The sequence below is a fragment of the Drosophila nasuta genome, chromosome 3, assembly GCF_023558535.2.
Source record: "Drosophila nasuta strain 15112-1781.00 chromosome 3, ASM2355853v1, whole genome shotgun sequence".
Lineage (NCBI taxonomy): Eukaryota > Metazoa > Arthropoda > Insecta > Diptera > Drosophilidae > Drosophila > Drosophila nasuta.
The window spans coordinates 36,423,276-36,435,393 of NC_083457.1; the positions used below are offsets into that span (position 1 = coordinate 36,423,276).

General features: G+C 33.1%; 1 protein-coding gene across 19 annotated transcripts in view; it reads left to right on the forward strand.

Annotated features, from left to right (window-relative positions):
• LOC132794519 (hemicentin-1) overlaps window positions 1-12,118 on the forward strand; it is a 232,894-nt gene that overhangs the window by 146,726 nt on the left and 74,050 nt on the right. For all 19 annotated transcript variants that reach the window (XR_009633205.1, XR_009633206.1, XM_060805015.1 and 16 more), the window contains exon 2: window positions 10,108-10,826. Coding sequence is in view for 17 of the 19 variants with exons in the window: in XM_060805015.1 (XP_060660998.1) it covers window positions 10,604-10,826 (223 nt within the window). In the remaining 2 variants the exon portion in view is untranslated. The remainder of the gene's footprint in view (window positions 1-10,107; window positions 10,827-12,118) is intronic.

Here is a 12,118-nt window from a genome sequence, read left to right on the forward strand (position 1 = left end):
TTATGTATGCCACGTAAATGCTTCCTAAGTGCGATCCACATTAAAATTAAAGCATCCCCCGAAGGAAGAAAAAAATAATACCCCTAGGTAAAAACAGCAACAGCTATGTTAGAATCGATGCCCAGGGGATTTATCACATTTGATTTCATCGCTGGAAATTCAACACATAATTTTCTTATCATTGTATAATTCATCACAAGCGATTGACGAAAACTCAATTGCTTAGTTTTAATTTTGTTTATTTTTGATTTCATTTAGCATTACACAGAAGAAAAGTGTGTGGTTTAGTAGGGAATAAGAGACTATGAAACACCCTGCACCTAACACACTGAGCTTATAAATATTTGTATTTTAAATAGAGAAATACTTTATTAGGAACTCTGTTAATTTTTAAATACTTTATTAAACTTTAACTTATAATGAAGAATTTGAAATAAAATAAAATCCCAAGTTTCATAAAATTATTCAATAATTTTCATTCTCATATGTAATTTGAAAGAAAATTCAACGACCTACATAAAATTGATTGCAGTTAATTTCCACTTGATAATTATTTTAAAATCAATAAATACTTTATTTCGAATATAAATTATTTTGCTGCGTATTTTGAGCAAATATTATATAGTTAAACTTATATTTCAAATTAGAAATGTTATTTCAAATTCTTTCTGTTTTATTAATATCTCCATTCATTTATTCCTTCTTATGAAAAAGTGAGTTTATTATTGTTTATGCGATAATAAATATTTTTAATGGCAATAGAATCTTAGGCTCAAAAAGTGATTAATTTGTTTAATTCAATATTCTTATTAAAGACTTCTTAATTTAATTCATTCATTTTTTTAAGTGTTCTTTTACCTTTTAATTTAATTTATTATGAATTTATAAATTCTTTTCGAGGTTTCCTTCAATCTTTATTTAATTTATTTACAAATGACATTCAGAAACTTCTTCTAATTTTCCACAACTTCCTGCCTCATCAGTCATCCATTTTCCTCACTTAGCTTACAGGGTATCTTTTCAATTTGGACCACAAATAACGCACTTGTTAAGTGTTTTTGTTTGATTTTCGTGCAAATGATTTGCACATTGTTCTGCCGCCAGCAAATTGTGGGCGTTATTTTCGTTGTGGTGGTTGTTAGTTTCTTGGGGATTCTGTGGCTGTCAAAAGAAGCGTGAACGAAATTAGGAATTGTAATTGATTGAACCAAAAAAATGCCGACAAGGGTTGCAAAAGCTGATTGAAAATGCGCAGCAGTAGCAACAGCAGCAGCATCAAATGGAATACATCGTCAACGTGGCATAAATAAATAAAGAAATAATTAATTTGGCGACTCGCACAACGCGCGTCGCTGTATTTGTCAGTTTGTCATAAACAACGGCTGTAAACAAGCACTTCGACAATGTTGTGTTCGCTTTTAATATATTTAGTGACCACGCTGCATGTTGAGACCACAGAGCCACAGCAGCTTCCCTTTTGGCCACAGAAAAAAACAGAGAAGAGCGTAAAAAAAAATGTATACAAACTCGGGTCTCGGCCAGAGCCCACAAGACATGGCCAACAATCAGCAGCTTTTATCAGAGTGCACAGTGAGAAAAAACAAAGTAGAGTTGATGTAAAGAAGGAGTAAGGACTGACAGATACTCTGTAAAGCAGTCTGAAGTAATTGCAGTTGCGTGCTGTGAATATATATATATACCATGTGTACTATATGGTATATTGTATGGTATGTGTGTTCTATATATACCAAATATATTATATATATACAATATATACTGATAGTACCATACATACTACATATACCATAAATATATACTATATCTACCCTTCAAGTCAGCCGATGCAAGAAAGTCTGAAGTAATTGCAGTTGCATGCTGCGGATATATGTATACTGTATATAGTATATTTCAGTATTTTATATACCATGCATACCATATATTCCATGTATACCATGTATAACATATATTATAAATACTATATATTCTGTGTATACCTTATTCACTATATATAACATATATATTTTATATACCAAATATACCATATATACTAGATATACCCTTTAAGTCAGTCGATGCAAACAAGTCGTATAATCATATAAAAAAGGCGAGCGCGCTGCAAAAACTCAACAACATGCAACAAACTGTAAAGCCGAGCGTCGAGTAGATTGACTGGAAGCGCTTGTTGGTTGGCCTCCCAAAAAGCCACTTCGGGGCAGTCGCAATGCCCTCTCTGAGGGGGAAGGAGCTGGGAGGAGGGAGAAGAGGGCAGCAAAAAGAGTGTTGTGTGTAAAGTGTTGCACATCAGGCCACAATGGCGCTAAGCCAATAAATTAAATCAAACAAGCGCGATAACCATTTCACTTTTGCCATGTCTATCCACACACATACACACGCATTCTCGCATACACACACATACACAGATAGTTGCTGTCCCTGTCTGGCCAACAACAACAACAACAACAATAAAGTTAAAATGGCGTAAACAGTATAAAAAATTGAAATGCACGAGCTTTTCACAGGCAGCAAAATTGTAGAAAAAACTCGCCCCAAAAAAAAAAAAAAAAATAAAGAAGAGAGCCATAAATGCATTTAATAAAATGCAGCAAGAGTGAGCAAGACGGGCAGAGAAAGAGAGAGAGGGGCAGAGAAGGCAAAGTAAAGCAACTATGCGACCATGGTAGAAAATTTTTTAAAAGCTTTTCTGACACTTTGCTGCGTATTTTGGCTGTTGTTGCTGTTGACTCTTTCATCGATAGATGAATGTGTGTGTGTGTGTGTGTGTGTGTGTGTGTGTGTGTGTGTGTGCGTGTATTGGTGTGTGTGTGTGTGTGGGGGGAAATATTGTTAATTTTTGTCAACACAAGCGATGCGCAGCAACAGCGACGCCATTTTGTTTTGCGATGAGTATGGCAAATTGTTTAAGTTGTTGCCTTGTTGATTATGAGAGCCCAAGCTTCCATGGTTCGGTTAATTGTTGGCAAGTCAATTAAAACTTTTGGAATTTATGACGCATGTTGCGCATAAACCAGCCAAATGGGACTCGTTTTGTTACACGCATTCAAGTCTAAGTGTGTGTGTGTATGTGTGAGTAGATCGTTATTTATCTGCACATAGTTCACAAGCTGACAATGTTGCCAGCTTAAAACGAATGTTGCCAAGAAACTACTAAACAGTGTTTAAGTGGAAGGAATTTCAAGGAAACTGTATTTGAAGATACATTCAATAGCTTCATCCATTTATAATTCACTTAATTGCATTTTTACAATATGGATATTCATTTTTTTATACTCTGGAATTAATATTTTGTAAGTCATCATCAGAAAACTAAATAAAAAACTGCATTTATGTGATAACTTGATAACAATAAAGTTACAGCTCTTTTACAATATAATTTATATTGTTTTATGCTATTTAATGTGTATCTATATGTTAAACGATGCTTAAGTCTTAGGCAATTCAAAATCTAAATGCAAAATTTAATTTGGGTTTCTTTTTATATAAAAATAGTCAATACATAAGACTTTTGTATAAAAACTTATTGTTATTATATTATTATATTATTTATTAAATTAAAATTTAAAAAAATTTTCAGTCAAGAGCTCTAAAATTTGACAATATTTAATCATTGTGAGATTTTTAATCAATTATTATTTCAAAGAGAAACACTTGAACGAATCAAATTGTTTTCTAACAATATGTTTTATGAATTTTTATTATATCAGTTCTAGGAGATAAGCTTTAAAGTCATACGAAAGCTAAGTTTAAAGTATACATTATTATTAATAAATATTCAAGAGATTAAATGAACATTTTTCCATCTAACAATGATCATCTAAATTTTGTTTTTATAAATAGTTGATTGAAGCTCTAAATATAAACTTCTAATCTAATTCCTGCCAAACATCGAACCTCTATCTCTCTCTCTCTCTCTTGACTTTTTCTGCTCATCGTTAGTGGCTTTTTAATGTGCTTTTTGTGCGCTCTCCTAAGCAAACAAATAATTCTTGTGCTTTGAATTACAATTTTCCAGTTGACTTGATATTTTGACAGCGCGCTTGTTTGTCTTTCGCTTTGAAGCCATCTTAAATATTCATATTGTAAAGATGTTCTTGTTGCTTGTTCGTTGTTCGTTATGCGTTGTTTGACGTCAGCTATGTTGTGGGTGTTATGCTAATTTTTGACCAGGTTCAAGCTTCAAAATTCATGAGAAACTAATGCCCAGTAAAGTTGTTTTAGCTTTCTTCGTACACATTCTTTTATTTTGTGGGGTACTCAAATATGCAAGGGAAATTTTATAATTTAAATAAGCCATGAAAGAGAGTGCGAGCTAAAATCTGAATGCCATTTTAATAAGTATGTTGCTACAACTATATTAAACCAAGCGTCGCTGAGGTCACACTAAAAAGTTCAGCTCACAAATTTTGAGTAGCGAAAAATTAAAAATATATATATACCATATATATTTACAGCAAAAAAGTTGGAGCATGTTATAAAATACGAAACTACTTAGCGGCGTTGATGAATTGTGACATTTTTATGGGTTTGTCTTTTGCGCAGAGTAGAGCAGAGAACAGAAAAAAATTCAGCCAAGTGGACAACGGGCAAAAGCTTTTGGCTTAGCCACTCGTCCTGGCCATAAACAATGCGGCCGCTCAGCCAGTGGCTGATCCTGTCTCTCGTTCTCGCTCTCGCTGTTTAAATATATGTTTGCATATTGTGGAAATTATGAAAGTGCCAACGAGCAAAATAAGAAGAACAAAATTGCCATTTTTAATGCGCAACTCACGTGTCCGCGACTCGTTCGACGCTTTCCTAAGCCATAAACATAACTCAAAGCATATTTATAGTTACGCCCCTAGAGATTTATAGCGTCACTCGCGACTCTTTAATTAACGACAAAAAAGCAAACAAACAGAGACAGAGTTTACCTTCATATTTTTTTGTTTGCAATGATTTCTCTACCGCAGTTTAATTGCCTATTTTGCTATTGTTCTCGCACTTCACAGGCAATTGTCAGGCGTCGTAATGAGCCGTTTAAGGCATTGATAAGAAATAACTAACTGTGAAAGCGGCGGTAAGCACTCCTAAATGGTTGAAAGTTGTGCAAAGAAAGCATTTCAGTTATTCACAATGATTTGTTATTGTCGTTTTTGTTAGTTTTCCTTCTGCGTGGGAAATCTCCCGCAAACTTTCAATTCATGATTTTAAAGTTGATTGCCCCATAAATTTATTGTGTATCTCTCTTTCGTTCGATATTGCTCCCACACGACAAACTGGGAAATGGCTGTAAGTAAGAATGTTTAGATTGCCACAAAATGCGTCCCATTGCGTTGCCTTTTGCTTGTTTATCAATGGCAATTTAACAAGTACGTATACGTAATGCGTGCGTATACTTAATATGCAGACATTTTGATGCCCCGCTGAGCAGCAACAGCAGCAGCACATTCTCGTACAGCCTTGAATGAGGGCATAATGCTAAGATGATGAGCAGCAATATGAGCTGGAATGTTCGAAGCAGAAGAAGAAGGAATTGGGGAGAAAAGAGGAAGTGGAAGGAAAGTAGTAGAAGTTTTTGTGACTTGCTGACTGTTCATTAGAGGCCAAAAGAACGTGCAAAGATAAACAGCAAACCATTAAACGATATCTCATCAAGAAAATCGCCTTAAATATGTTTCTGCCTAATTTCCCACGATTGTATGTAGGTGTCTCTCTCTCTCTCTCTCACTCTCTTTCTTTATCTCTCTTTCTAACGGCAAGCAATGTCCAGCCAGCTAGCCATCCATCCAACCATCCGGCATATGCATACAAAAGCAATTTAGTTCCCCATACAATATATGAGCAAAAAGTCGCCAGCAAAAAAAAGTATAAGAAAAATCTAATAATTTTTTATGTATTTTTCTCTCTCTGTTCTCGGTTCTGCTTACAGTTGAATGACCACAAGGCCAAAGCAAAGAGCAAAGCTGAAATGAAACCAGAAGAATGCTACAAACGGTAGAGAGAGAGAGAGCAATGCCAATCGACAAGCAGCGGAACGAAATGAAACAAAACGAAGACGGAAAAACACCAGAAAATGTCGCAAAAGAAATGAGAAATGAAATAAATGAAGCAACACACAAACACACATACGGGAAATTACATGGAACCCACACACATAGTTCATGTCATTGCTTAAAAAACGAGGAAAAAGGATCAGAAGGACACGGCTAAAGAGATTAACAAGCCAAAAATAAATCAACAAAAAACGAAGCGCACAAAACACACACAAATCAAAAGCATAAAAAACCAAAACCCTAAACAAATAATGAGAATAACAACACATGAAATACTAGTTATCAGAGAGCAAAGTGAAGAGAAGGGTAAAAGACTTCTTCTTCTCTGTACTTATTATGATTTCTTTGCTGCTGTTGCTGAGGAAGTTTTCTTTATCCCTGGCTAGAATTTGATGCCACTTCATTTGCTGAGCTCGCTCCCCTCAACAGATATTTTAATTTTGCACGCGCCAGCTGTTTAAGCTGATTAATGGCAGCCAGCAGCGAAAGCGGCTGTCAATCAAGCACTGCCAGAAGGACTTCAGGAGAGGGAGAAAGTGGAGGGTGGAGGGAAATAGAATAGACAGCTAGTTAGTTGCCTGTCGCTGCTCTGACGGCCATTTAAAGCAAATGGCTTTAAGATTAGTTACAACAGCAAAATTTATATCATATTTGTTGCTGGCCTCAACAGTCGACGGACAGCTTTGATAGACAGGTGTTGTTAGCATTGCAAAAAGCACAAAATAATTGAGACAGCAATTGCAGAGTTTTGATTAGCAAATTTGTAAATACATTTTTCATTTTGAAAGCAATATGAATCTCTTTATTGCGACTGACAGTTCGAGAAAGTAATTGGATATATTTTACTGTTTTAATTTTAATTCAAATCTAATAAGATTTGTTTTGATTACATTACATTACAGTGATTAGATGGATGCATTATTCGATCTAAGAAGAGATTAAGGAAATCATTCTATCATTATAATCAATTCACTTTGTATTGTCTATTGCTTCACAATTTTATACTCTTTTGTATATAGAATTGTTAATTGTTTTTATTCAGAGTTAATTAAAAAAAAAAAGTAAATTCCTAATCAAATAGTTTTAAGTTAAGTGCATGTTGAATGCTAAATAGATTTCAACTAAAATATTTAGAACAAATTGCTTAAAATTAATAGCTGCAGACCATTAAAATATCATCGGTTATTGAATTTGTATGATTTATTTCTATAATATTTTATGGACTTTTGTCTGAAGAATAGTTTCAATCAGCTTTCATTTTTAAATGTGAATCAAAAAAGAGCATTCAGAAGAAATTTCAAATCAATACAAAACAGTTTTAACTTCAATTCATGAATGCTGAATAGATTTCGAATGAAATATTATGATTTTCTAGGGCAAGTTGTTGCAAAATTAAAAGCTGTAGATCATTGATTTGTTTGATTTCTTTCTATTTTTTTGCACAGAGTTTTTCAATGTGAAATAAAAGCATTCGGGAAAAATTTCAATTCAAAATCAAACAGTTTTAACTTCAATTCATGTTGAATGCTGAATAGATTTCTGCTGAATTTTTTACACTCTCAATGCAAAGTTACTACAATGAATTTCTCATATTAGAAGCTGCAAACATTCTAGGAGACGTAAATCACGTTGCCAAAATCAGAGCAAAGAGCTTTAATACTATATCATTAAAATAATATTATACGCTCTGCCATTTCCCATTTCTCATTCGCATTCGCATTTTATAAGCTCGCAAAGTAATTGGAATTATATATTTTTATACTCGTATTGTGAGCCCTCGTGAGTTTTCATATGACATAAGACAACTTTTATGACAGGCTCATTTCGGTTGCTATCGTGAGGTAATTTCCGTCTTTGCATATGAAAACCAGCAAAATATTGTCTGTTGCTTTAATTATGCGATTCGCCAAGCGGCAGAATTAAACAAACAGTTGGAGAATTTATGAAGAGAAATGTGGAACGAGATGTGGAAGAGATGAAATAAGTTTTCAATAAAACATCATAAACTGAAACTCATGAAATGGGGCAAATACGTATATCTATCTAAATACGTATATATAAATAGCATAGCGATGGGTGGACAGGCAGTTGACTTTTGGTGGTCACTGTGTTCTGTGTGTGTGTGTGCCCCAGAAAGCTGCAGAAATTGACCAAGTTTGATATACTATATAAACGACGTAGAGCAAGCATTATTTGTATTTGTGTTTGCTGTATGTTATTTGTATTTATATTTGAGCTTGTGCTTGTTATTGTATGATTGTGTGGGTGCACATATATATATATATATATCAAATATATATATAGTTGTGTGTGTGTGCGCTGGCCACTCAATGTGTCCAGTCACGTTTTCATCAACAACATTTTGGCTTAGTTTTTGGTTAATATTATTTGTTTGTTGTTGCTCTGCTCTATTTATTTATTTTGCCCGCTTCGGTTCGCTTTGCCAAGTGCCAAAAGGCAAATATTGCGCATACGCCCGCGTGTACGTATGGCCTTCAACGAAATCAATAAGTACGTCCCCTTCTTCGCTCCTCTCATCTCACTCTCAGTTCATTTTCAACTGGACAAACATCGTGCGGAGTTTGCTATGAAAACAGTAGCAAGAAAATTGCTAAATATTTTGCTGCATACTTTTAGGAAATTGGGCAGCCTGTAAAATCCTCCCCACAATTTTGTTTATTTTGTAGCGAGCAAAAAAATGAAATAAGATTCGTTTGCAAAAAAACAAAATTCTTTTGCAAAAGTTTTTCTTCATTAGGCTTAAGTTTCCACAGTAGCTAATCGAATTTTTCAATTCAGTTTTTTGATCCAAATTTCTAGTATCGATTTCAAGGCTGCAATTTCATTCAAACACACAAAACACAAATTGCTGTAATCAAATCTATCCTCATCATCACATCATCATCATCATGGTGTAGACAACAAGCAGAAATTTCAATAAATAATTGGAAATGTGAAATTATTTCAAAGCATCGCAGCAAATCGTATCAATTGCCAAAATGAAACACGTGTGAAATTTGATTTTGCCCAGGCTCCCCAGAAAAACTTGTCAACTTGTATATTGTATATTGAATCCCCATTTTCCCGTCCCTTGGGCTGTGTATAAGTGTTTATGGCTCTAATCTCAAATTCAAATACGTGTGGAATACACAATAATCGTGTGCAGCATGTGGCAGGCAGGCAGCCGAATTGTGGCACATGTCGATATCAATTGCAAGTTTTACTTACGCCCTCTTATGCATAAATAAAAGGCTAAATCGTATAACCAAATGTGTTCAAATATATATGACACTTCCGAGTCTTGTGATTAATATATGAATTTCCAAAAGAAAATTGCACGAAACAAATGCTCAAATAATTTGTATTAATATTTTACTAAAAGAAAATAATAAAATACAAATAATTCAAATTTATATGACCCATCGAAGATTAAATGAAAATCAGTGACACAAAATAACAAGAAAAACCATATATGAAATATATAAAATTATATTATATAATATATCAAAAATGTGCAAAATGAATTAAGAAAATAATATAAAAACATCTATGAAATAATCAAATTTAAAGAAGTTAAAATAATTCTATTTTAAAACATAAAATAATAATAATAAGAAAATAATAAAACAAAACCTAGAAATAATAAAAAATTATAATTTTATGAAATAATCTTTTTAAAATATACAAATTAATGAAAGTAAATTATATTAGAACAGCTATATTAAAAAAATTTAAGCAAATTATTAGAAAATTAATTAAAAAAAATTAAGAAACATAAAATAAATAAAATAATAATAAATAATAAAAATAATTTAAAAAAAAAATAATATTTACAAATATGCTTCCCATTATACCATATAAACAAAAACTTATAAAAAGCTGCTCAATATTTTAAAGACTTTAATAATATATTTTTTTTCATCATTTGAAAAGAAAACGTTAACATAGTTGATAAGAAATCTGGCCTCGGGGCGTCTACTGATTATCTATGAAATTTTCCATAAATCTAAAATATTGTTTTTCGTTTTGTTTTTTTCTCTCCCAATTTTCTTTGCAGCACAATTGCAAAATGTTCTATCATTGAAATTTAATACCAAAGTTTGCAAAGCAAAAGCATTGTGTGTGAAGCCGAAGCAAAAGGAAATGAAATTGTAAACAACAAAAAAAAAAAGAAAACAAAGAGAAATATCTATGAAATAAACCATAAAAATCAACTAAATGCCAAAGCGACGCAACAACAATAAGAAGAACAGAACTGAAATCTGACAACGACAACAGAAACAACTGACAAACGAACGAAACAAACACACACCTATACACAAACGTGAACACACACACTTCCCCTCTCAATACCCCGACCCCCGCAAGAACAGAACATTGAATGTGCGTAAGTGTGGCAAGAGAAAAGGCAAAAAAAGAAAAGCTAAAGCTGAAACAAAAGCAAAAACAAAGCAAACCCAAATTATAACAGCTCCTCCCCAAGACAACAAAGTGCAAGAGAACAAGAACAACATTAATAGCGACGAGCTGGCAACATTTCTAACACCAGCAACATGTTGCTGAGGCGCTTACAACACAGCGGCGGCAGCAGCAGCAACAAAGCCAAAGCGCCAGCGCCCGCGCCCTCCGCCTCTTCTTGCTCCCCTTCGACCTCAAACCCAACGCTAATCGGATTTACGAGACAACCAACAACAACAGCAACATCATCGGCAACGAGAACATGGCTATTGCCGTTGCTCTGCCTGGCAATTGTTGCTCATGTCAGTGGCGAAATAGGTAAGTGCCACCCATCCCCCTCACCTCCTCACACTTCTCATGCACTTAACGTGCCCCATATCATTTATGAAAAGAATAAAAATGTATATATGATTACTTATAATAAGCAAAAGTCGCGGGGGTTGACTGTGAATGCCTAGATTGCGACCAGCCAAAACTCATTAAAAAGGTAAAATATCATTAACATAATTATGTGCGATTGGAATGAGGAATGAGGATGAGGAGAATATTCACAGCTGGAGGGTGTTTGTTTTTGGTCCGCTGCAATTGATAGCTAAAATTCAATTTGTCCCCTTCGCAAAACTATCGAATAATCAAATTTAATTATGCTCTTTACAAATTAACATTTGCACAACGTATTCAAATTATTTGAACTGTGCCTAATGATCACAGTCCTCTGGCTAGACAACCGAGTGGGAGAAAACACTTTGCTCCCCTCTTAACGTGGGCAATTGTAGCTCATTAAATATTGCATTAGTTGATGTGTAATCAATGCGAATAATTAGACGATACAACCAAATATATGTTACACATAGAGCGTTGATAAAATTTCATTTAATTTTTTCAAAATAAAGTGATAGTTAAAAAAGTATGATATTTATTTCTATTTAATTGTATTTATTTTTATATTTTTGGCTTAAATTATATGTGTTGTTATTCAGGAACGCATTAACAAGTTTTTTGGGTATTGCTAAACAAAAGTAAATTTAAATCAATAATTTACAAAATAAAATCTTTAAACGAGCTTAGAATAACATGCTGACATTCTTGAAAAAAATTGTCAAAGAAATAAAAGAAGGAAATGTGATATTTCTTAATAAGTTGATGTATTAAAAATATAACTCTATTATTACCAATTTAAATTATCAGTTTCTCTTGAAGAACCTTATTTGGTTTAGAGCTTTATATATTTTGTCATTTATTCTAACATAAAATTCTTAAATACAAATCAAATTACAATGGACATTTCTCTTTATGAACATCATTATCAGTTTGATGTATTCAAAAAGTATAACTAAATCATTGATTTGCAAATTTAAATTGTAGTTTCCTTTAAAGAACTTCGTACGGTTAATTGTTTTGTATAAATATTTTATATACATTTAAGGATGGAACATTTCTTTACAAGAAAATTAGTTCGATGTATTAAAACATAGAACTCAATCTATTGATAAAATTGGAATTATCAGATTCCTTTGAAGGCTTGACAGTTTTGATTATTTTGAGTAAGAGAGTTAAGAGTAAATTTAACAAATTTTGTTACCTTCACCAAATAAATAATTTATATGTCC